Source organism: Arvicola amphibius, chromosome 5 (assembly GCF_903992535.2).
Source record: "Arvicola amphibius chromosome 5, mArvAmp1.2, whole genome shotgun sequence".
Lineage (NCBI taxonomy): Eukaryota > Metazoa > Chordata > Mammalia > Rodentia > Cricetidae > Arvicola > Arvicola amphibius.
Window position 1 is genome coordinate 23,156,097 of NC_052051.1, and position 26,139 is coordinate 23,182,235.

General features: G+C 39.8%; 1 protein-coding gene across 3 annotated transcripts in view; it reads right to left on the bottom strand.

Moving 5' to 3' along the window:
- Positions 1-26,139, bottom strand: part of Itch (itchy E3 ubiquitin protein ligase) — an 84,981-nt gene that overhangs the window by 18,949 nt on the left and 39,893 nt on the right. For all 3 annotated transcript variants that reach the window (XM_038329661.2, XM_038329663.2, XM_038329660.2), the window contains 10 exons: positions 24,294-24,339; positions 21,895-22,052; positions 20,495-20,696; positions 17,725-17,820; positions 16,963-17,137; positions 13,639-13,708; positions 10,590-10,674; positions 7,092-7,220; positions 3,153-3,225; positions 1,722-1,793 (listed from right to left, as the gene is read on the bottom strand). In XM_038329661.2, coding sequence (XP_038185589.1) covers positions 1,722-1,793; positions 3,153-3,225; positions 7,092-7,220; positions 10,590-10,674; positions 13,639-13,708; positions 16,963-17,137; positions 17,725-17,820; positions 20,495-20,696; positions 21,895-22,052; positions 24,294-24,339 — 1,106 coding nt within the window. The remainder of the gene's footprint in view (positions 1-1,721; positions 1,794-3,152; positions 3,226-7,091; positions 7,221-10,589; positions 10,675-13,638; positions 13,709-16,962; positions 17,138-17,724; positions 17,821-20,494; positions 20,697-21,894; positions 22,053-24,293; positions 24,340-26,139) is intronic.

The following is a 26,139-nucleotide window of genomic DNA, read 5'->3' on the forward strand; positions in this document are numbered from 1 at the left end:
CCACAAACACCATAAGATAGGCACTAAGCTACACACATTTGAGAGATGTCACATGGTTACAACTAGTTTAAACAGTTCCCTTTACCAGGGCTAATGAGAAGAGACTTTTCTTCTACACTTTCTACCATAAACACTTGTACTGTGCTAGTAAAAAACACCATTTAAAGCAATGTTATCCAATACCTATGAAGAAACCCTGTTGCTAACTTTTAAATTACGTCCTATTTTGATATCGGATTACCTCTAAGCAGCCATATTTTCCTTACATTATAACTGTCCATTTATTTGGTGGATGTAAAATCTAAGATGAGTTTTCAATGTTTTAGCACATCATCATGTCACTGCAAAAGCCTTTCAGTGTAAGGGCACAGACGAAAGACTTACTTAGTCACTGTTTGCATCTTGTCATTACAGGTTCTAGTGAGTTATAACCACCCCCCCCCCAACACACACACACACAAAACAGTTCAAACGACACTCACTACTCAGAGCCATGAGTATGAGGGCTGGGCTAAAGATGGCCACGGAGGCTTACATCAGGCCATGTGTATAAACATAATTCTCTAAGTGCCTCAGTTAATTGCCAAGGCCCACTCTCTTCTCCTATGTAGCGGGATGCCAACTGGCTTTTCTCTTTAATGTTAATAACTGAGGCACCAACAGAAAAGGAACAAAACTCTTCCTGAAATTAAGCAGCCAGGTGAGGCCAATGGCTCCACAACCTCTTCCTCTGTACTCAGTTCAGAGCTTACTAAACTACCTATCACAACAGACGGAGGACTTGAAAATCAGCACTTTCACATCTGGTAATAAGACAAAGACCAGCAAGGTGTTTTAAAGAAAATTCCATCCACAGGATGTTTTAATATACACAATCTAACACTTAATTGCGACTGGCTTGAGAGCGATGTCTACGGTATAAAGGTAAATAGTGAACAAACTCACTGACAGGAAATGAAAACTTTATTGCCTACTGAAAATTCATAGAGCATTTTTAGAAAACTGTTACACCAATGGCTAATTTCTTTCCTACTTAAAATACACTTCTAAGAGAAACACGTTTAGTATAAAAATCCAAAGTAACACAAAAGCATAAAAATAAAATCTTTCCTCTTTTCCCTATTTCTCACATGTTCGTAAGGCTATTCCCAGACCTCCGTGTAGAGACTGATGATGTTTCCACCTGTGTATCATTCCGATCACACACTTAGCAGCTTAGAGAACTTAAAACTCACAAATCATTTCACTGAAGAGCAGAGAACAACGCACAGGAGCACTTGTACATTCCTAATGTGATGTACTAAGATAGTTGGCAACAAAATTAAACTGAAAAATTCAAGATCAGGGGCTGGGGAAATGGCTCAGGGATAAGGTGCTTACTGTGCAAGCTTCAGAACCTAAGCTCAAATTCCCAGCAACCCACATAGGAGCCTGGTATGACAGTGCATGTCTGTACCCCCAGCACCAGAGGGGCAACATAGACAGATCCTAAGGGTTTGCTGGCTAGCTGATTTAGCCCAAATGTCAGCACTAGGTTCAGTGAGGGACCCTGTCTCAAAATACAAGGTAGAGAGTATTGGAACAAGAAGCCGGAAGTCCACCTCTGGCCTCCATCCACACTTAAATGCATAGGCAAGAATACTAGCGTGTGCACGTGTGTATACACATACACAAACCCCGAGTACCAGAAGGAAATAGCTACTGAGTGACCGAGACAATACCTGTTGAAAGGAATCCTCAAACAATGTTTTTCTTGTCACCGTGATCTTTATATGCTGTGGCATGGCCAGTTGCTGAAATGTAAGAACAACTGAAGTCAGTTCTCACTATTAAAATGGCCTACCAAAAACCCAGAAGGAAAGTTTTACTTACTTTTATCTTTGCAAACGAGAATACACTTTGAATAATTTATACCATGATTGCCAACACATTTGTCAGCATTCATGTTGATTCTTTTCCATATGAGTAAGAAGAAAATCAGATTGTGTATGTAAAATTCTTCTATTTAAGAACTCAATTAAGTCTGTGATTTTCTAATTTTAATTCAGAATTATGTTCCCCAGTTAATTATAAAAATTTGAATTAAGGGCTGGAGAGATGGCTCAGAGGTTAAGAGCACTGGTCACTCTCCAAAGGTCCTGATTTCAATTCCCAGCAACCACATGGTGGCTCACAACCACCTATAATGAGATCTGGTGCTGTCTTTTTGCCATGCAGGCAGAAAACTGTATACATGCTGGACAGTGGTAGTGCACGCCTTTAATCCCTAGTCTCGGGAGGCAGAGGTTGGCAGATCTCTGTGAGTTCCAGGACAAACAGGGCTATTACACAAAGAAACCCTGTCTCAAAAAAAAAAAAAAAAAAAAAAAAAAGGCAGAAAACTGTGTACATAATAAATAAATCTTAAAAAAATCTTCATAAAAACTTGATTTTGGGTATTTAACATAATACTTCAATTAATACAGTCATTTTATTTAGAGCCCATACAGAAAATTATTTAGATATCATAAAACATTAAATATATGTTTGTATGTATTTGATCATATCTGTACTTATCAAAGACATTTCTTATCAAACATTAGATATGGAGTTATGAATGAGGCAAACACCTATAATAGCAGCCTTGAGAAGGTTGTAGTAGGAGGATTTTAAGTCTGAATCAATGTGGGTTATTTAGATTGTCCTGACGCAAACACACACATACACACACTACTAGATAGGAAAGTGAACAACTGCAATCTATCAGAAAATATTTTGTTTAAAGATTTGCCGGGTGGTGGTGGCGCACACCTTTAATCCCAGCGCTTGGGAGGCAGAGGCAGGCGGATCTCTGTGGGTTCCAGGCCAGCCTGGTCTACAAGAGCTAGTTCCAGGACAGGCTCCAAAAGCTACAGAGAAACACTGTCTCGAAAAGCCAAAAAAAAAAAAAAAGCAACTTGAAAACAATAGGTACCAAGAAAAGTCACAATATTTTCTTATTTAAATGGTTTCTAGCTTAATCTTTTGGTAATTAGTTGATAAATATTTCATTGTCCTAAAAATGGATTGCTCCAATGCCTCACTTTTATTGTCAATACACATTTGCAGAACTGCAGTCTAACATAGCAATGTAACAAAGGAAAGAGATACAGAGACACAGAGCCAACACTAACCTGACACCAGAACCGGAAATATTGAACCTTTGCCTTGAAGTCCCGAACATATGCTATCTGGGGTCCATTGTCTCTGAAGAACAAAGATTAACATTAACGCGACACATGAAACTGCTTGTCAAAGGAATGCTACAGGAAAGCAAATACACTCCCACATCCCCACCCGTTGCTACCCAGCACCCAGCAGAGCATATTCCTAACACATCTTTACCCTTTTCTTTTTTGAATGTTCCCTAAGGACTATTTTTAAGTAAACTCTTGTTGAAGCCACTGCTGGGGGGCTTTTTCTATGTACAGATGATCTAACAAGGCTGGACAGAAGAGCTCGTACATGAAAATGCCATCCATCACTACTCTATCCTTTAGTCCTCACGAAACTCAAGGTCAAGCAAGTCGATGATACCCAGGACAGACATTTCCTAGTGTGTCCGTGAGACTTCAGGTCTGTCTAAGGAGCTCTAACCACAAGTGTTGGAGGGGGCTTTCAAGAAGTCATTTTTTTAAGGAGCAAAAATATTGGTTCAGAGTTTTGCTGTTTTCATTCCAGTGTGTGCTTTCCTCAGCTGACAAGCACAATGCGGATGGAAACCATGATCTAGGGCCAAAGAACAGGAAGAATGCCAGGTCACTGGACGCTGCTGTTGGGCTGTTTTAATGCAGAATTACATCTGATTTTGTGCCCTGAAATCCTGGAAAATTCACTAGCTCTAGTAATTTTCTCTACATTACTCACAATTTTCACTACATATGATTCTTATGAAAGACAGGCAGCCTTACTTCCTCCTCTCCAGCCTATCTCTTCTACACTTGATTGCCAATATGATGCTGAGTGGCAGCAATGGTGATAGACATCCTAGATGGAGTAATTATTTCATCATTAAGCACAATGGAGGCTTTTATCTGTATTTTTATAAGAACATTTCCAAGGCAAGTGAAAGAGGACCACAAAATTGTTTTGCAACTCATCAAAAGCTTTTACTGAATAATCATGATTCATTTTAAAAGATTCATTAATTTGTATGTCTATGAGTGTAGACATGTCTATGTGTCTGTGACCATGTTGAGTCCCTGATGCCCAACGAGGCCAGAGAGGGCACTGGATACCCTGGAACTGAATTTACAGTGTTGGCAGATGCCGTGTGGATGCCATAAACTGACCTGGAATCCTCTCCAAGAGCAGCAAGTGCTTTGAAGTAATGAGGCATTGCTCCAGTCACTGATCATATGATTTTTCTCCTCTAGTCTATTTTATGGTGAGTTATATTTTTTGTTTGTTTTTTGTTGTTGTTGTTGTTGTTTCAAGACAGGGTTTTCTGTGTAACGGCCCTAGCTGTCTTGGAACTTGCTCTGTAGACCAGACTGCCTCGAATTCACAGAGATCTGCCTGCCTCTGGCTCCCAAGTGCTGGGATTAAAGACGTGTGCCACCACCATCTGGTTGAATTACAGTCTTTTTATTTTAATTCTATCTAGGGGAAGAGTGTGTGCCAGAGAAGGCCGGAGGTTACTGAATCTCCTGGAGCTTGAGTTACAGGTAGTTAGGATTACATCATTATCTGGTCCAGGTTACTCTTAAATAATGTAGAGACATATACTACTATTTGAGTATAAGGTATTATAATTATAGGACTTTCTGTTATATGCCCCCAACCTTTACTGTAACTACATTATCTACTTATAATTTATTTTCACATCTAAATTATTTCTATAATTTTTCACTGGTGCCTAACTGGACTGATTTCTCAGTTTCTGCTGTAAGCACACAAGCTTTTAATATGCAGAAGAATAAAATTCTCAGTAAAATATTAGCAAAAGGATTTTGGCAGAATATTAAAGGATTGATGCTTTAATCCTTTATATCACATACCAAATGGGATTTATCATTAGAATATAAGGATAGTTCAACATATGAAATCATGTAACAATCATATATCAACCTAATGACAACAAACAGGGCCAGAAAGATTACTCTGTGGTTAGAACACTTCCTGTTCTCTCAGAGGACCAGAGCTCGGATACCAGCACAGGTGGGTAGTTTACACGTCTGTAAAACAAGGATCCCGCAGCTCCGGCAACCCTTCCATCCTTTGTGGACATACACAAAATGGTTTTTGAGGCAGGAACTTCCTATGTAGTCTTGGCTGGCTTTGAACTCACAGAAATCTGCCTGCCTCTGCCTCCCAAATGTTAGCATTAACTTTTTTTTTTTTAGTTAAAAGAAGGTAGAAACATCTAACAATATCGGGTCAGAAGCAATGAAAGGATGTCTAGTATTGGCAAGAAGAACAAAGGGCACACTGGCAATAAGTGTAATGATTTGTTTCCAGATAAAATCTTATATGCAGAAAATTAAGATCACTTTAAAGGAAAAGCAAATTCAGTAGGTATCAGAATATGTTAACACATTATCAGTTATATTTCTACACATTAGCAATGAATCTGAAAAAGAAATGAAGAAAATCATCTAATTGGCTGCAAGGCAGTACTCTTGTTACTGAGTGGGATCTTTTTATACTTTTGTTTTGTTTTGATGTAAGGTCTCATATAGCCCAGGCTGGCCTCAAGATTCTGATTCTCCTGTCTCCATCTCCCAAATGCTGGTCTCATAGGCATGTCTGGTCGTATGTACTACTGAAGACTGAACTCAGGGCTTCATGCACACAGGCAAGCATTATTCCAACTGAGCTGCACCTCTAACCCCTTTGATACTACTGAGTCACTGGCAATGCACTCAATCAATACACTTTCTTCCAATAAAAGGAAAAACAATTCCATCTACTCATTTATTTACCAACTGGGAAACTACAATTCCAGCTCTATTTCTTTTGAACACTTTTATTTATTTATTTATTTATTTACTTATTTATTTAGTATGTACGTATATGTCTATGTGTGTAGGCATGCTCATACCATGGTGCTCGAGTGTCAGAGGACAACTTGTGGAAGTCATTTCTCATCTTCCACCATGTGGGTCCCACATATCAAACTCAGGTTCTCAGGCTTGGCAGTAGGTGCTTTTACCCACTGAGTTGTGTTGTCTCCCTGACAGCAAGTGCTATCCTGGAACTATGTAGACCAGGCTGTCCTTGAACTCAGAGATCCATTCACTTGCCCTTGCCTCCTGAGTGCTGGGACTAAAGGTGTGCACCACCGCAGGCTTGGTGCCCGTTTTACACCAGTATTTCAGAGTGTGCTTCTACTACTATCGTACAGGTTCAGCTAAGTGTGGTGTCTGCAACAGAGGCAGATACTTCTGCAAATTCAAGGCCAACACAGTCTACATTGCCAGATTTGCATAGTGAGACTGTCACAAAAGAAAAAAAAAGCAAAACAAAACAAAGCAACAATAACAAAAAACAGTTTACTATAAAACAGCCATATAATGCTGGCTGAACATCACACACTGTGCTTCCTGTGTTTCTTGACTGCATCATTTTTTCCAGTGCTTTATTTAATCCCGTGTTTTGTTCATCACGATTTTAGGAATAGGTCATACACACCTATACTGAGTATACATGGCATATAGTCTAGCCATGTAGCAGGCTTAATCCATCTAGGCTTCTGAAAGCATATTCTTCAATGCCCACACAATGATAAATTTCTGATAATGTATCAAGTGACTCCTGTCAGTATATAAAGAACTCCTAAACTGAGCATGATGATATTATGATGGTATACCTCTTTAACGTCAGTAGAATCAGAGTAAGGTGATCTCTATGAGTTCAAGGCCAGCCTGGTCTACAGAGTGACTTCTAGGCCAACCAGAGCTACAAGATAAGAACTGTTCCCCAACCTGCCCCACCCCCAAACAACAACAAAATTCAGTATTCAGAGACCTATGGGCCAACTCACATACACCTCCAGTCTTTGCTAACTAAGATCTTTGTCAAAATCCAAGAAATTAGTTGTGTTTTTAATTAATAATGTTAAGAAAACTTACAGGGCAGATTTTCCTGTACGTGGATCTATGTAGGTGGTTGTTCTTTTATTGTGGTCCACAAAATATGGAATTCCATCCACTGTGAATCTCATTTCCCAGCCTTCAGGTAAGGGCTTTTCATTTAACTGACTATAAAGTACAGAGGAAAACATAAACAAAAGATATCAAATGCTTGCTTCTTTACCCAAAACCAGAAACTAAAAATACCTGTAAACAGAATAAAAATCTTTCAGAAAACCTACATAATCCTGCATTTTCAGATAATATATATCCCTACCTAGACATTCTACAAACACATTAAAGTCATCATCAACAATATTAAAAATGAATCATCATCACATTATTGGCCTATGTTCTCCCATTTATTTAATAACTCACCTCAAATAGCCATGGTACTCAAGGTAACTCATTCTGCCTTTGAATGTCTTTCTAGCCATTCCTTATATTTGATTCTCACCATTACTCTGGGCTTCTCCACCTAAACCTACACAATATTGTTGACAGAGTATCTCCCTAAGTCAGATTTCATCAACTCAGTTTCTCTTTTAGACTCCCTCTCAGGAACCCTGAGATTTCATGGCACATGGCCAGTGACCATTTTCCCAAACAAATCACATCTGTCATAGTTCTGAATGACATCTTCTCCCACTGACAAATCTGTTTTCTCTGTCAAGGCAACTTGAAAGTTCTTTACGAAATGTCCCTATCTTTATATCCTGAAAACTCTGGGCTGCCTTCTTTAAACTTCAGGCTTTTTATCCATAAAATGCAGGCAACAGCCAGATGTGGTGGTGTATGCCTTTAATCTCAGTACCCAGGAGGCTGAGGCAGAGGCAGAGGCAGAGGCAGGCAGATCTCTGAGTTGGAGGCCAGCCTGGTGTACAGATGCACAGAGGAGAACTGGAGGGAAGAGGAGTGTAGAATTAAAGGTGTGTGATGTGGGAGAGTCTTCTGTTTGAGTTGATTTCATTGGCTAATACAGAAACTGCCTGGCTCATTTGATTGGCCAGCCCTTAGCTGGGTGGAGTAGACAGAACAGAATGCTGGGAAGGGAAGTTAATAAATCGCCATGCTTCGCCTCTCTGGGGCAGACCACCGTGCCTCTCCTCAGGGAGAGAGATGCGATGAAGCCAGCCGCCAGGTCAGACATGCTGAATCTTTCCCGGTAAGACACCACTCATGGTGCTACACAGATTATTCGATATGGGTTAGTCAAGATGTGAGAATTACCTAATAAGAGGCTGGAACTAATGGGCCAAGCAGTGTTTAAATGATTACAGTTTCCGTGTAATTATTTCATGTGTAAAGCCAGCTGTGAGGGAGCCAGGCGGGAGCGGAGCGGGGCGGGACGAAAAGCAGCCCTGCCCGCAGCTCATCACTACAGAATGGCGCCCAACTATTAAAATAAATTAAGATAAATTAGCATATAGTATTGGTGAATTATCCCATGCTATTCAAATAATGGATTAATGCATTAAGGGATATAAGCTCCTCTTTTTTAGATAAAGTATTTTAAATGAGTGAACTGAGAGAACTATTGTAATGTGAATCATGGGATTTGTATCTTGTTCTCAACTACTAGAAAGTGATTTGCTAGTAGGGGTAGCTGTGCCTATCAGGAATGTCCTTCTTTGCCTGGAGGATTTCCCCACTGGGCATCCTACAAAGAGGAGAGAGGCCTGGGACACACTGCAACAGTTTTGGTCTCTGGAGGAACTACAGACAGTTTTATTTCACTCAAAAGGGCAAATGGACACGAGTGGAGTCCATAGACCTCTCTGTTGTCAGCATTTACATATTACCAACATCAAAGCACACGACTCTCCTGTAGCAACAGGAATTTAGAATTTTCCCAGACTCTTCTTTTCATATTCTTCCTCCTGCTGTCTCTATTATTTCTTTATAAAAAATGTCACTGAATATAATTCAGTAATTCCAGTGTTTTACGCTGTTCTCAAACAAGAGCTCACTAAGTACCCCAGGCCAGCCTGGAATTGGAGATTTCCCACTTAAGTCTCCCCAGTGTTTGGATTACAAATGTACACTACTATTAATATCTCTATCACACTTAAAGAGTAGTTGTGAACAAAATTTGTAGATAGATGTTTGAAGTGAGGAAGGTGTAAGAAACATGCCCGTATCTGTGATTAACATGTAGACTTCACAGTTTGCAATACCCCTCGAAAACTAGAACCATCTGATCATTATACTATCACACTCTGTCATGAGGAGACTGTGCTTTTTTTCCAAATACTTATGTCTAAGTCCTAGGGACCAGCACCCAAGGATAGGACCTTGGAAACAATGCCACCAAAGATGTATAAAGATGAATCCATACTTGGAGTCACATCTTATAGGACTGGTGTTTGTATAAAAAGAGAAAACTGGAACAAAAATATAAAAGAAAGCGATGTGGCCAGGCAGTGGAGGTGCACACCTTTGATCCCAGCACTTGGGAGGCACAGGCAGACCCTTTGAGTCTGAGGCCAGCCTGGTCTATGGAGTGAGTTCCAGGACAGCCAGAGCTATACAGAGAGAACCTGTATATAAAGAGACAGACAGACAGACAGACAGACAGACAGACAGACAGACAGAGAAGGAGAGCTATGTGAAGACTAAAATACTGCTGACACAAGCCAGCAAACTATAAATTGGGAGAAGCCAGGCATGCTGGCTCACACCTTTCATCCTAGTATTTGAGGCAGAGGCAGGAGAATCTCTATGAGTTTGAGGCCAGCCTGGTCTTCATAGTGAGTTCCAGGACTGCAGGAGTTGCATAGAGAGGCAGTGGGAGGAGATGGCGGTGGTTAAGAGGACTGGAACACCCCTTTTCCCTGGCCATCGGAGGCACATAGTCTGCTGACACCTTGATTTCTGACTGCTTCCAGAACTCTAAGCTTTTGTTTGAAACAGAAACTGAGAATTAGTTTCCTTCTTTTTTTGAAACAGTAACTCACTATGTAGGCTTGGCTGGCCTCGAACTCACAGAGATCTGACTACCTCTGCCTCCCCAGTGCTAGGATTAAAGGTGTGCACCACCACTTTCGGCCTGAGAAATACTTTGAGTGGTACTTTTTTTAAAAAACAAGGCCTTAGCTAACTTTAACACAGAGAATGACATAATTTATGTAACATAAATCACTGTATACTGTAATCAAAACATTAAATAAGTAAACTTGTGATAATATCTCTTGGTATATTAATCAGCAAATTCTTATACATAAACATTATATCATATAATATAAAAACATTTTTATGGTTATTTTTTTAAAGTTCTGTAATTCTATTGGTGGGAAAATAAAAAACCAGTGAGTTGCACCAACTCATCCCCGGTTCATTCTCATAAAACTCAAGCTTTTCATAATATGAAAGTAATAATTTTTCTTCTTCCAAGGTATATAGGTGATTAATGCTTAAGGGTTCTGAGGAAAGAATACATAAATGAGTCAGAAATAGGTAAACAATTGCTAGAAGCCATATATACACTAAAGTTCTTACCCTTGGCTTCTGGGGTCTTCCCACTGTGTAATTCGAGTGTTGTGGTTGACAAAATACACTCTGCCATTGCTATCAGTTCTCTTCTCTTTATTAAATAAAATGAAAAACATAATATTAATGTTGGAATAGTCCTTTCCCCTCAAAATAAGATAAAAAGCTGAATCTGCCCATTTAGTGACTATTGATTTTTATAATTTCTCTATCATATTATACACATAAAAGCTTATCCTAGCCTTTGAAACATATATGCCTTTCTTCCATCTCATTAGCCCATTCACACTTTTGAGAGCATTTTCTCTTTCTTAATGAAGTTGTTAAATATTATTTCTGGGCTGGAGAGATGGCTTGGCAGTTAAGAGCACAGCATTTATCCTCTTCTAGAGGACCCAAGTTCAGTTCCCAGCACCCACATCAGTTCAAGACTACCTGTAACTCAAGGGTACCAGCACTTATGCGCACAAGTCCACATACAGAATACATACCTACACATAATTAAAAAAAAACAATTTTTTTAAATTAAATAAAATTTCTAAGACACTAAAAAGATTTAATTCATAATGCCCTCCCTGCCCATAAGACCTCTTGGCTATTTAGCTTTTTCACAAATGACATTTGGGTTTATGTGTTAAAGTAGGTATACTTTAAGGTATTCCAAGTGTGAGGTAAGCAATTTAGACCTTAGCGCTACCTCACACAAACACAGCAGACAAAGACAAGCTTTCCTATAACTCAAGCTTCTGAGGCTAAGAAGTGGTTTTTCTTAGAGCTCTTTCAAAAGAGTAAAATGTTCTGTTAATAATCATCCCCATAAAAATGAGTCATAGTTCTTCTGCCATAAAATGAAGGTTGAGGGCTGGAGAGACGGCTTAGTGGTTAAGAGCACTGGTTACTTTTACAAAGGACTCGAGTTCATTCCCAGCACCCATGTAGTGGCTCACAGCTGCTTGTAACTCCAGTTCTAGATCTGTTGCCCTCTTCTGTGGGTACCAGGCAGCACATAGTATACAGATATACATGCAGGCAAAACATCCATGCACATAAATTTTAAAAAATAAGTAAATTGAGGACAGGGTATAAACTTATAACCTTCAACTATATTCTTTTAGTGAGTGTCTATGTAAAACACACAACAAGATTGTAGAAACAAAGCATACAATCTCTGTCTGGGAGTGCAATCTGACAGGTTAGGTTCAACACCTAAGGACCACCACTTTTCTAAAGCATTGTGTTTTGTTTGCATCAGCTGCACACTGACCATTCCACCATCCTAACCACCAACAATCCATCTCTGGCTTTGGTGAAGAAAGGAACAACTTTCATGTATCTTCTCTTCTTACCACAAAATAATGACAAGTTCTAAAGACAGCCCAATACACTTTGTTTTAACCTTCTTCACTCAGAGAAGTCATTTTATTTTGTTTTTTTTTAAGTGGGTGCATAGAATTGTTTACATGCCAAGTGGACACGAATGTGCACGTACAAGCACATTTATGCACATGCATATGGAGTCCGAAGGACAACCTCAGGTATGTTGTTTCTCAGGTACTATCTGGTTTCTGAGACAAGAGTCTCTCACTGACCTAGGACTCACTTGATTCAGCTGGCCTGCTCTGTCAGCAAACTCAGGGGATCCTCTCAGATATCTCCAAGATTCAAGGACCTGGCACCACACCTAGTTTTTTTTTTTTTTTAATAGATACTGAGGAGTTGATTCAGATTCTTGTGCTTGCACAGGAAGTACTTTACTATCTCTCTGCCTTTGTTTGGTTGAGTCAGGGTTTCCAACAGTTTAGGATGGTTTTAAACTCACTGTATAGCCAAGGCAGGATCAGAACTCCTGATCCTTTAACCTCTAACTGCCAAAAGATGCTAGGATTACAGGCATGTACTGACAATCATGTTGGGCTAGCACTAAAATGTTTTGAGTACTGCTGTGGAATAATCATCTGCTGTGAAGATGTGTTGCTCTCATTGTTAATAAAAAACTGATTGGCCAGTGGGTAGGCAGGATTTTCAGGGTAGAGAAAATGCTGGGGAGAGAAGGGCAGAGTCTGAGGAGAGGCCATGAAGGGCAGAGCAAGCAGAATGAGAAATAAATAGATGAGATAATCAAGCCTCAAGGCAGCACATAGATGAATAGAAATCGGTTAGTTTAAGTGATAAGAGCTAGCTAAAAACAAGCCTGAGCTATCGGCCAAGCTTTTATAATTAATATTAAGTCTCTGTGTGGTTATGTGGGGATATGCTGGTGGGACAGAGCTGATCAGCAATTTAGACAGAAAACTCTGCCTACAGAGTATAAATGATTTAAGGGGAAAAATAGTATTTTTCAAAATGGATTACATGTGTACCACTATACCTGGCTCCCTTTAGTTTTTAAGACAAGTCTCTAAATGAACTAGCTGGTCATCAATCTGACTAGGTGAGCTGACCAAATGAGCTTCCTGGATCTGTTGTTCTCCTCAACCTCCATGGGATTGCAGACATGTGCTATCACACCTGGCTTTTTACATGATTTTGGGGAATCCAATTTAAGGTCCTCCTGCTTGCATGGCAAACACCTTTCTGATTTGAGCCATTTCCCCAACACAGCCTGTTTTCATTATAAAGGATCTTGTCTCAAGTATTTGGTATAGTAATAGAAACTGGAGCTGCAAGAGCAATACAATTGCCGGGCAGTGGTGGTGCATGCCTTTAATCCCAGCACTTGAGAGACAGAAGCAGGAGAGCTCTGTGAATTCGAGGTCAGCCTGGTTCAGAGTGAGTTCCAGGACAGCCAGAGTTACACAGAGAAACCCTGTTTCAAAAAAACAATAAACACAACAACAAAAGCAAAAGAGTAATCTTGTGAAACTGACTTTCTTCTCTAAGTAATAGCATCATTGAGGTCCTTCCTGACTGCTGGATCAATGATCTGTTTCTTTTCACTTTGCAATGCTAATGACTCAAACCAGAGTATGCGTAAGCTAGACGAGCATTCTATCCTCTGAGCAGTCTCTCTAGCCTGATATTCTAATAACTGACTTTAAATTAAAACTGATATGCTTACCCCATCCAGGGGGCAGAGGACCAAGGGGATCAAATTCTTTATTTTGTGATGTAGCAAACAAATCTTGATTCTATAAAGAATAAAAACATAAATAATTAGACATAATTTACATACATTATTTCAGAGCAAATGTATGAATTTCAATATGGCTTCCCTGGTATGTACAACATAGTCTTACAGAATTCACACTTAGAAAAGTTTTATTTTTGCTAAAAAAAATCTTTGAAAACTTTATATAATATTAGCTAACACTTAAAATTATGTAAAATTAAGGAAGTACATACACTATATAAATTCTTACCTGAAAATTACTAGTTTTCCCCTAGTGCTACCAAGTTTTCCTCTACTAGTAACATAAAAATTAGAGAATCATATATCACACACACACACACCCCGGTCATTTATAAAAGCAGTAACTGGAGTGACCAGACAGTTGAGAAAAGTCTTACATGTATACTGAAAGCCAAAAGATTACACATGCAGATAGAAGAGAACTGGGGGCAGGAAGACAACAACAAAATGCCACCGAGGCAATGAAGGGTGTGTCTATTTCACATAAAAGGTAAATGAGTCCAGGTGAGGTTAAGTAGCTCATCCAAAATTACTCAAAGTAACTGTGGACAGGAACCAGATGGACCTGACTCCAAAGCCACTGGAGGCTTACATGGAACTAGGGTTGAAAAAAACAGGCAAGTTAAGGATCCATACCAAGAAGAAATTTGCCTATAATAATGTAGACAGAAACTAAAATGTAAAACAGAACAGACCTACAAAGAAACTGGACAGGATATGACTGATGACACAAGCTTATAATCCTAGTTCTTTAGAAGGTTTAGCCAAGAGGATCTCAAGTTGAAGGTCAGCCTGGGAATTTAGTGAAACCATGTTTCCAAATAAAATGTAAAGAGTCTAGAGCAGCCATGATAACCTAGAAGAGCAGCACCAATGGCTCTGCAATACCCATGGTAGTGGCTCTAACAGACAGAAGGTGATGAATGATGGGAGCAAGCTGAGGCATGGCCAATTCTGCAGACACCTCACCAAGCACACCAGATTTGTGTGGTACATGATTTGGGGGTATGTGGCTTTGTGCCCTAAGAGCAGTGCACCATGTCACTGTTAGAGAGGTTTTTAAGACCAAATAAGCCTTCGAGCTCATGAAGCAGAGGGTAGAGATGTACACCCAGGCCCAGAGGAAGTGCAAGAAACTAAGTATTTTGTTGGCAGCCATGAGAAAAGCAGGCGCCACAGTCTAAGTCTACACATCCTCTTCCTCACTAACCGCCCCATGAAAGCATCCCCCCCACTCTCTCACACACACACACACCCACCCATGAAAGCATCTCCCTTCTGTCTCTCTCACACACACACCCATGAAAGCATCCCCCTTCTGTCACACACACACCCACACCCACACACACACACCCATAAAAGCATCCCTCTTCTGTCTCTCTCTCACACACACCCCAAACAAGAAACAAAAGCTACTTTACTCTCTAAAACTACTAGGAAAGGAACTCTAGTGTCATGTTTCCACAAGCAGGGTGGGAAACACTAGAGTGAACAGTGTTTTGATCATTACAAAGCAGTGCAGAGATGGCTGCTGATAAGGATGAGCTTGTCCACGGCATCAGGTGGGAACTAATCTAATGATCAGATCCAAGAAAAAGGCAGGAGAGGCTGGAGAGATCGCTAATGGTTAAGGACACTGGCTGCTATTCCAGAGGTTCTGAGTTCAATACCCAGCAATCACCTGATGGCTCACAACCATCCATAGGGAGATCTGGTGCCCTCTTCTAGCCAACAGGCAGAACACTGTATACATAATAAATAAATCTTCAAAAAAGAAAGGAGGGAAGGAGAGAGAGAGACAGAGAGAGAGAGAGACAGAGACAGACAGACAGACAGACAGACAGAGAAGACAGAGACAGAGAGAGACAGAGAGAGCGCACAGGAAAATGGAGAAAAGGTAGCCTAAGGAAGAAGAGTAAAGATGTTTTACTCTGGCACATTCTAAAGGGAAGATCTCATGATGCTAAGCAATTGTAATGCAGAGTGCCCAGCTTCTCCAGGCCTCTGGTAGAGCTGGATTTCTTTGCTTTAAATTCTAAATACTACTCCAACAAACCTACTTATTTTGGCATGGACTATTTCACTTTTCTCAGAGAAAGATCTGTGATACATTATGACTTGAGATTACAAAATTCCCAGCAGCAAACCACAGCAAGGAAAGCACTAATATATTTTTCTCTATTTTGACACTATTAGCCTGAAGAAAAATATGTATTTAATCCATTTGTTTATATATAGAAAAGGGTGCTTTGTGTGTGTGTGTGTGTGTGTGTGTGTGTGTGTGTGTGTGTGTGTGTATCTCCACCCCACACAAGGTCTCAGTACACAGCCTGTAGTAGCCCTGGCTAACCTGGAACTCACAACTTAGGCCAGAATGGATTAGAATTCAGAGATCCAACCTCTGCCTTCCGAAGTCCCTTAAGTACCAGAGTTAAAGCCATTTACCACCATGTATGGGTAGTTGTTTTATGTTTTGTTTTTGAGCGGTGTCTGGATGTCTGGGCTGGCCTTGAAATCTTGAGCTCAAGTGAGTTGCCCACCTTAACTTCCCAAATGCTAGGGTAATAGATGAACACCATCAAACCCAGCTTTGTAAAGAAAACACTTTATAAACATATACAGTATAAATATATGTACAGTGTATTACTATAAGGAATGAAAGCTCTTCAGTAGAGCAGCACACCAAAAAATTTATTTAGTAAGCTTCATCAGTGACTCAACCCCACTGTCAATTCTATGCAACCACTTAAATCAGGTTCCCTGAAACTGAAGCATTCAAATTTTCTAGTAAGTTATAGGCAGTTCTGCATATTGAATTGTTTTGATTCTTTTCAAACTACTTGGGTCTATTCTTAATATTAATCTTCTCCATGAATTTTAAATTGCTCTAACTTGTTTTCTGTTTTTGTTTGGTTTATTTTTGTTTTTCAAGACAGGGTTTCTCTGTGTACCTTTGGGGCCTGTCCTGGAACGAGCTCTTATAAACCAGATTTACTTGCCTCTGCCTACAGAGTGCTGAGATTAAAGGCGTGCGCCACCACCACCCAGTTAACTTGTTTTCTGTTTCGTGTTTATTTTTAACAATGACAGAAAAGACTGAACTCACAACAAAATCAGCTACTTATGGCAGCAACTGGCTCGCCACTCTACTCTGTCATCTTTTTAGTGCTTTAGATGACACATGCAGGCAATTTTTTAAACACTAAAGATTTTTGTTAGTTACAATAACCAATAATTCAATAGGCTGCTTACCCCATAGATGAATCTCTGATTAAACTGCTGCATTGCTCCCTGAAGCTGACTACGTTGTAGCTGCCATTGTTCATAGTTCCGGACAGATTCCACTGTTGGCCTCTGCCATGTTGTTGTTCTTGTGAAATGGTCAACATAATAAATACGTCCCATATTATCCACACGCCGTTCCCACCTAAACCAGAAAAGAAACAACTAATTTAAGAAAAACCTGTGAAAAACATGAAACTTTTACCTTGGGGCTATCTCTCTAGCCTACATACCTTGACTCTTTTTTTTTTTTTTTTTTTTTGAGACAGAGTTCCTCTGTGTAGCCCTGGCTGTCCTGGAACTCACTCTGTAGACCAGGCTGGCCTCGAACTCACAAAGATCTGCCTGCCTCTGCCTCCTGAGTGCTGGAACTAAAGGCATGCGCCACCACCGCCCAGCTTGAACTGTGGAATCTTTAAATTAGAAGTACTAACAGTAAAATTCATTTGCCATGGTATGGCAGTGTAGGCGTGCAACCCCAGAATTTGCAAGGCTAGAGGTTGAGACAGAAGGACCAAGAGTTCCTTCTGCAATACACAGCAAAACTCTGTCTGCGAAAAGAGAATAAGTCACAACAGCAACACCCCGTCAGCATGCTGGAAGTTCTCTAGCTCTCTTCTTTCTAGTCTGGGTCTAACATATAGCAAAACAGAGGAGGAGGACAGGAGGACTGTAGGCACACTGGGTAGAGATGCAATTTGTTCTTTTTTGTTTGTAAATTCAGACACTTACCCAGGAGGTAGAGGTTCTGGTCTATCCCATGTTGTTCGCTTTTCAACATGGTCTACATAGTAAACACGCCCATGCTGGTCTACTCTCTGCTCCCACCTTAAATAAACCAAAGACTGGTGAGGGCACTGTGTATTATTTGGCTTTCTAAACCTGTCTACACCGTCTCACTTTAAATGACCATCTAAAAAATGTTATCTAAAAAGAGAGAAGAAAGCCTGAGCATGACACACACACAAAACAGCGAATGAGGTTTCTTTTCCTAAGTGTGTGCTCTGGAAATAACATGCATTTCAGAGTCAGGCCATCCACTCAGAAGACCAAAGTTTCTCAATCTCATCAGACTATACTTAAAATCTGAGAGGAAAAGAAAGCATCAATGCCCTGAACAACCGAGCTAACTGAAAGGCAACATTCTGACTACATCCTAGAAGAACTGAAATCAAAGCATGTCATTATCAGACATTATAGGACAAGTTATAGACTACCCACTCTAAGTACTCCAGTCTTCTGGGAAGGTTTGTTGCCCAAGAGAAGAGAATAGCTGTAAACCATCAGGGTCTGTTAATCTAACCATTATTTATTTGCTTACTTATTTTTATGTGTTTATTTGCTTACTTATTTTTATGTGTACTTTGACTGCATATATCTGTATATCATGCTTGTGCCTGGTACCCACAGGAGTCAGAAGAGAGCATTAGATTCCCTAAGAGTAGAATTATAGACAAATGTAAGCAGCCATGTGGGTACTGAGAATCAAAACCAGGTCATCTAAAAAGAATAGGCAATGCTCTTAACTGATAAGCCATTATTTCAAACCTTAAATTTTTTTTTTAGATTTATTTTATTGTATGTGTATCAGTGTTTTGCCTACGTGTATATGTGCACCGTGTATATGCCTGGTACCCATAGAGATCAGAAGAGGGTCCTGAATCTCCTGGAACTGGAGTTAGGGGTGGTTGTGAGCCACCATGTGCGTGCTGGAAGATAAGCCCAGGCCCTCTATGAGAGCAGCAAGGGCTAGCTACCTCTCAGTACTAGATTGTTTGCTCTTAAGCACAATCTTCTAATTTACCTTGCCATGTAGTATGGTTTAGATATAAACTGTTCCTTTCCTACCACCCCACCTACTATACTGGCTCATGTTTTTGAATACTTGGTCCCCAGCTAGTGGTACTATTTGGAAGGTTGTAGAACCTTTAGGACACAAATTCTACCTAGAGGAAGTGGATTGCTGGAGTTAGGACTCTTTGAAGGCTGTAACCAGACTGGCTTCTACTTAAGCTCTCTGCTTTCAAACTACCACAGTGATGAGACCAGTTCCAAGGAAAAGAGACCAAGTCAAAATCTCTCCCTCAAGTGGTTCTGTCAGGTCTGTGGCACTGGTGAGTACAGTAACTAATACACCACATAAGCTTTCCAAAATGAAAACGCCTGGTTACCAACAAGTATAATCTGTGTAAGTAGTTAAAATCCCCATCATTGAGTTTATTAATTTACCAGTCAAATAACTGATTGGCACGCAGATCCCTGAACATGAGGTTTTTGTTTCGATTTGAGTGTATGGTTTTAAGGTAGAACTTGGAACTTTACATATACTAGACACATGCTCTACCACTAAGCTAAACCCTTAGCCCTGATTGAGCCCTCAATTTGATCAAACTATTAATGTTAAAAATAGGGGTTTGAGGTTCTTCTTCCAAAGGTCCTGAGTTCAATTTCCAGCAACCACATGATGGCTCACAACCATCTGTAATGAGATTTGATGCCCTCTTCTGGACTACAGGTATACATGCAGTCAGAACATTGTATATATAATAAATAAATCTTTGTTTAAAACAAAACAAAGCACAAAAGCCATAGAGGCTGGGGAGATGGCTCAGTAGTTAAGAACACTTTCTGTTCTTACAGAGGACCCAGGCTCAGTATCCAGAATCCACATCAGATGGCTCAGAGCTGCCTACAACTCAAGTTCCAGGGGCCCAATGTCCTTCCTATACAGGCACGGTGCACAAATGGTGCACACAGACAAGGCAAGCAGGCAGGCACAAGTGTACACACACAGGTGAACACACACACACACACACACACACACACACCCCAATTAAAAAAAAACTAAGTACAAATTAAAATGGAATTATGGAACTAGTTTATCAGTTTAAATTATTATGCTGCTATGATTTTATAATAAAAACTATTTTAAAAGGGTATTTGCTTTTTCCCTACGTAGAGAAGCAGCAGTTAGTCATATGGCTATTGTTTGACTCTCATTAACTTTCTGCGGGTGGTGGTGGGTGTCCTTCAATAGTTGTTGTTTTCCAGGTGTAATGGTGCACACCTGCAATCCACACTTTAGCAATAGCAGCAGAAGGATCAGTAATTCAATGCTATCCGCAACTACATCGTGAGTTTGAGGTCAGTGAGGGCTATATCACACTCTGCCTCAAAACACCAAAGAACAACAACAACAGAACATTTTTGAGACAGTCTCCTGCTGTAGTCCAAGTTGACCTGGAACTCACAACAATCCTCCTGTCTCAGATTCCCAAGTGCTGAAGTTACAGGCATGTGCTAACATACCTAGCTCATTTTTGTTCTTCCAAAAAAGGAAGACGTAGTATTTAAAATATGATAAGCTTTCTTGGATTCCATACTCCCAGAAATCAACTACAATTACTTAAAAGGCAATTAATGAAAGAATACAGTATAATCTTTTGTAAATTACTAAGTACACACAAAAGTTTAAGGAAAACAAATGTTAGCGGTTACTTACCCAGGTGGTAGGGGAGCTTGACTTACAGTATTCAGTGGCCTTGGGCCTGAGCCTCCAGATATAGTAAGAGGAATTATTAACCCAGATGTTGCTCCTTCAGATGTACTTGTGTTTGTATTTACATTTGTATTTGTTGGTGGCAAAGAGCCTGTACTAGAACCGTCACTTTCAGAACTGGTAGATGGTGAACCATTGACAGATGCTACGAAAGATTTGGATAACATAAGAGAAGCTTTAACTTTCTGAAATCTAAAATCAGGATCAAATTTTAACTTAAGTGGGCTGGAGAGATGGTTCAGCGGTTAAGAGCATTGACTGCTCTTCCAGAGGTCCTAAGTTCAATTCCCAGCAACCACATGGTGGCTCACAACCATCTGTAATGAGGTCTGGTGCCCTCTTCTGGCCTTCAGGCATACACACAGACAGAATATTGTATACATAATAAATAATTTAAAAAAATTTTTTTAACTTAAGAATTTAAAAGTAGTCAGGCAGTGGTTGCGCATGCTTTTAATCCCAGCAGAGGCAGGCGAATCTCTGCGAAATCTCTGTGAGCCTGGTCTACAAAAGCTAGTTCCAGGACAGGCCCCAAAGCTACAGAGAATCTGTCTTGAAAACGAAAACAAACAAACAAAATTATCAGATTTATTCACTTTTTTTTTTTTTTTTGGTCTTTGACCTGCATGTATGGCTGTGCACCATGTGTGTTCCTGCAAAGGTCAGAAGAGTTAACAGAATTATGGATGCTGGTGAACTACCACGTGGTGCTAGGAATCTAACACAGGTCCTCTCCAAGAGCAACAAGTGCTCTAACTACTGAGTCCTTTTCTCCAGGCCCCCAGTCAGCTTTTACAAAGATAAAATGGACTAAGCAACCAACTTTTTTAACTATAAGATATGCCAGTTATAGTCACACAAAGAAGTTTCCATCTAACTGAACGGTCTATGGTTTATATAACACATGTTATTTTCATTCTTAATAAAGCACTTCCTTATAGAATTTCATTCCTGGAAAAAAAACTTAAAGGAAAAGCAATTCTTAGTTGCCTATTGAAAGATCATTCTTGGTCAAGTCTTTAAATGTAAATATAAAGCCAGAAGCCAGACACGGTGGCTCATACCTGCAATCCCAGAACTTAAGAGGGTTGAAGCAGAAGGATTTCTAGGTTTGAGTCCAATCTATGTTACAGAGTAAGATTCTACTTAAACAAAACACCAATGACTTGATACGTACCTGTTGATCAGTTTCCAAACAGAACACATTTAAAAACACTAGGCATGGTAGTGCATACTCACGATTTGAGGCTAGCACAGGCAACATCTGGAGACTCTGTATCAACCCTTCCTACCTACCAAATGAACAGTATTTACAAAACAGCACTGAAGGCTGGAATATATACCTGGTCTTCGTGGGGTGGGCGGAGGTGGTCTCGAAGGTCTCGGAGGTCTAGAAGGCTTAAAACCACCATTTGAAAGGGATGGAGAATTGTTCCCATTTGTCCTCTTGTTATCCCCCGACACTGCAGCCTCAGGGTCATCTGATCCATTTGTGCTCACTCTGGCAAGAAGGGCAACGAGGGGAGAGAGCAGGGAAACAAAACAAATGTTCCTTCTTTATTTACGAACAGCAGGAAACTAAAAATTTAATATTTTAGGAATTAGAGAAAAAAATCTTTTTCTTTCTAATTTCAGGCCAGTCTGATCAAATAAAGAGGCCATAGGTGAAAGTCTTATACAACTCCTTGGAGTGGTTTGAATGAGTATTGCCACATAGGCTCATATGAATGCTTAGTTGTTACCAAGGAGTAGAACCATTTTAGAAAGGTCAGAAAAATTAGAGGTAATGGCCTTGTTGGAGTAGGTGCGTCACTGAAGGAAAAACCCCCACAGTGACAAACTTCCTCCAATCACACTTCCTAATATTGCCACTCACTATAGGCCAAGCATTCAAACATGAATCTATGGGGATGATATCTATTCAAACCACTTCAGTATCCTATCTTCAGTCAAATGCTGTGATCAAACATTCACTGATAAAAAAACCCTGTTTCTCTCCACCTCTGTGGTTTTTTCTTCCTTCAATCTAGAATTCCTTCCTTTTCTACAATTCCTCTAAGATGTGCATATTATATAATCAAGGCTTTATAGTCTTACATCAAATGTTATTTCTCCCATGAAGACTACACATTTCATTGTTAATACTACTTCATTTATCTTTTAAAATTGTATGCTTTTTCTAATAAACATAAACAAATTTCAAAAGACAAGTAAGGCTGGGCGGTGGTGGCGCACGCCTTTAATCCCAGCACTCGGGAGGCAGAGGCAGGCGGATCTCTGTGAGTTCGAGACCAGCCTGGTCTACAAGAGCTAGTTCCAGGATAGGCTTCAAATCTACAGAGAAACCCCGTCTCGAAAAACCAAAAAGGACAAGAAAGATTCAACTAGCTTGGAAAAAGAGGAAAAGATGAAAATGAGTGACATTTCCAGTAAATCAGGGCTTCTATGAAATGAAATGGACTTGCTTATGTAAAAACAAAAACTTCTGGAACATCTGTAATCTCAAAGCTCATGTAAACAGTCTAGCCTAAGAGCATTAGTATTACCTGGAAACTTGTTAAATATGAAAACTTTGTCCCACTCAAGTAGAGAATCAGAGAATGCGAGTGAGACCTAGCAATTTGTGTTTTATCAAATCCTCTGGGAGCTTCTGATGTACTACAAAGTTTCAAGGGTCAGCGGGATGGCTCAGCAGGTAAAGATGCTTGCTGCCAAGCCTGACAGCCTGAGTTGTATCCCTGAAATTCACATGGTGAAATGAGAGAATCAGTCCCTAAAGCTGTCCTCTGACCTCTAAAACACACACACACACACACACTTGAAGATTTCTGACTTGAAGATTTCTGTAAGCAAGCCCCCAAAACCTAGGAAGCACTGACCCGAGTTATGATTATTGACCTGGGAAGACAGAAAGAACTAACAGCCAGGCAATGATGGCACACACCTTTAACCCCAACACTCGGGAAGCAGAAGCAGGTGGATGGATCTCTGAGTTCAAGGCCAGCCTGATCTACAAGAGGGCAGGCTCCAAAGCTACAGAGAAACCCTATCTCAAAAAACCAGGGGAAAAGAAAAGAACAGAAGAGAAGAGAAGAGAAAAGAAAAGAAAAAAACCGATTAAACAAATGGCAAGAGCTGGAAAAGAAAAGAAATGAAAAAAAAAAAAAGACGATTAAAGAAATGGCAAGAGCTACAGCTGGAGTGGTTTCACAAGTGTAAGACCTATAAACAAGAAGTTTATAGCCAAAACAAATGTGTAACTTTACATGATTCCTTTTACCTTTGTGATTTATGGCTTCATTTTTAAAAATTTTTTAAAATTAATTTAATGATGTATGTGTGTGCACCACAAATTGCCTGCAGCAATTGAAGAGGCTGCTGAATCCCTGGGTACTGAAGTTACAAACAATTGTGAGCCAACAGATGGAAGTGGAAACAGGAGGATTAGGGATTCAAGAGCAGCCTTGACTACAAATAAAGCATTCTTGGCCCACAATTTATCAATCTGAACCTGAAAACTGGCAATGATTTATTCATATATGTGTGTGTGCCCGCCCATGTGTGCTGTGTGTGAGGGTGTGTATGTACAGAGGTGTATACATGAGTGTCTGTGAAAGCCAGAAGACTCAGAACTCCTGAGCCAACTTTCCACCCCCTGAACCTGAGTTTAAATGAATTAAAACAACTTAATTCTGTCTTGTATACTTCTGCATTCTGTGGTAAGTAACCAGTGACCACTTACCTTGTTTCATCTTTGGGTCTACAACCATCATCATTCTGTGAAGGACCTTTAACAACAAAGTTAAACAAAATGAGATTCAAAAGTGTAATTTTCAACTAAAACTAAAAGAAAAGCAAAACCTTTTATTAAATGATTAAACTTTTCTAGTACATAATATAAATCCAAACATAAATTTTAAAGGGAAAATACAAAGATGCTCAAATTGTTCAATTTTACACATATTGTTATTCAACAGGAGATTAGTTAAGATGTTTTACCCACACCCTACTTCTGCACTTTTTTAAAATATATTTTTTACTCTAATTCAAACCCAGTATTAAGTCATTTTCCAACCTCAGGCTGGCACTGAACTCCTCATGTTTCTGCCTCAGCTTTGTTAGGGTTAGAGCTCATACACAACTTTTAACCATTTTATCTGAAATATGGGAGAAAATTACTACAATAGCAAAACTGACAACATAAACAACTCTGAGATAGCAAAGCCAATTAATAACTTTCCTGATATAAAGGAGCTGGAAAAAAAAAAAAGAACTCAGAGAAAATGAAAGACACTAAGAACTCTCTGAGAGGAAGACTATCTGAAAAAACAAAAACCAAGTAAGTTTCAAAGAGACCCAAAGGCATGCCATAATGTTCATGCATTCTTCCAATTTTATTCACAGAAAGAGGAGGAAAACTGAAAACTGCTTACGAACTCAAGTTGAACAGTCTAGGCACAAGACGCAAAGAACAAAACTCCCAAGATACAGCCACGATTCCAACAGTAAAATCACCAGTACACCATACCATAGCACGTAACTATATTATGCCACAACTAGCAAGGGTGGTAAAAGTCTACTATTTTTCTTTTCTAAGTACTGGGGATCATAGAAATATACAGTTAAAAATGACACAGTAGAACGGATAAAATGTGAAGTTGCTTTGTAATTAAAAATGTTTTAAAATCTACAGTATTAAAAACAAATAAGCCGGGCGGTGGTGGCGCACACCTTTAATCCCAGCACTTGGGAGGCAGAGTCAGGCAAATCTCTGAGTTCGAGAGCAGCCTGGTCTACAAGAGCTAGCTCCAGAAAAGGCTCCAAAGCTACAGAGAAACCCTGCCCCCCTCCAAAAAAATAAATAAATAAATAAATAAAAATGAACAAAACATTTTACCTCAAAAATATGCTAAGTATGGGCTGGCAAGATGACAGGCAAAGTAAATGCTACTACTAAACCTGATGACTTGAATGTGAGCCCTGGACCCCATCTGATGGAAGGAGAGAACCAACTCCGAAAAGTTGGCCTCTCACCTCCATACTTTCACCATATCATACACCTATATACATACACACACGTAATAAATAAATACAATAACAATTTTTATAAAAAGCCATTAACTATACATCTGAAATGGTGAGCCTTATAACAAATGTACTCTATTAATAAAGTGTTAAGAGAGGTCTCTAAAATCATGACATAGTGTTTGGCAGAAAGTTCTCTGAAGTTGGTGGTGAGGGGTTGAGTGATCTCCAGCAGAGCAATCATAGTACAAACAAATTTACCATGTGGATAGATAGACTTGAGGAGTTCAAGCACCAGCACGTCAGCTTGCCCAAGGACACAGCCATGTTGGTTCCTAGAACCCATTTGATGTCTGAATCTGATTGAAGAGATCTCAGCATTCAGCAGGGTCAGGAGGGAGGGTGACCCATGAACCAGTACCTCACATCTTACTGTTCCAGCAGCCATTATCCAAGAAGCCAAAGAAAGGAAGCTGTGAGCCACCTTTCAACATCGAGCTTTATGCATCTGTCCCTACTCTCACATCTTCCTGACAGCGGGACTATACTGCTTTCTTCTCACT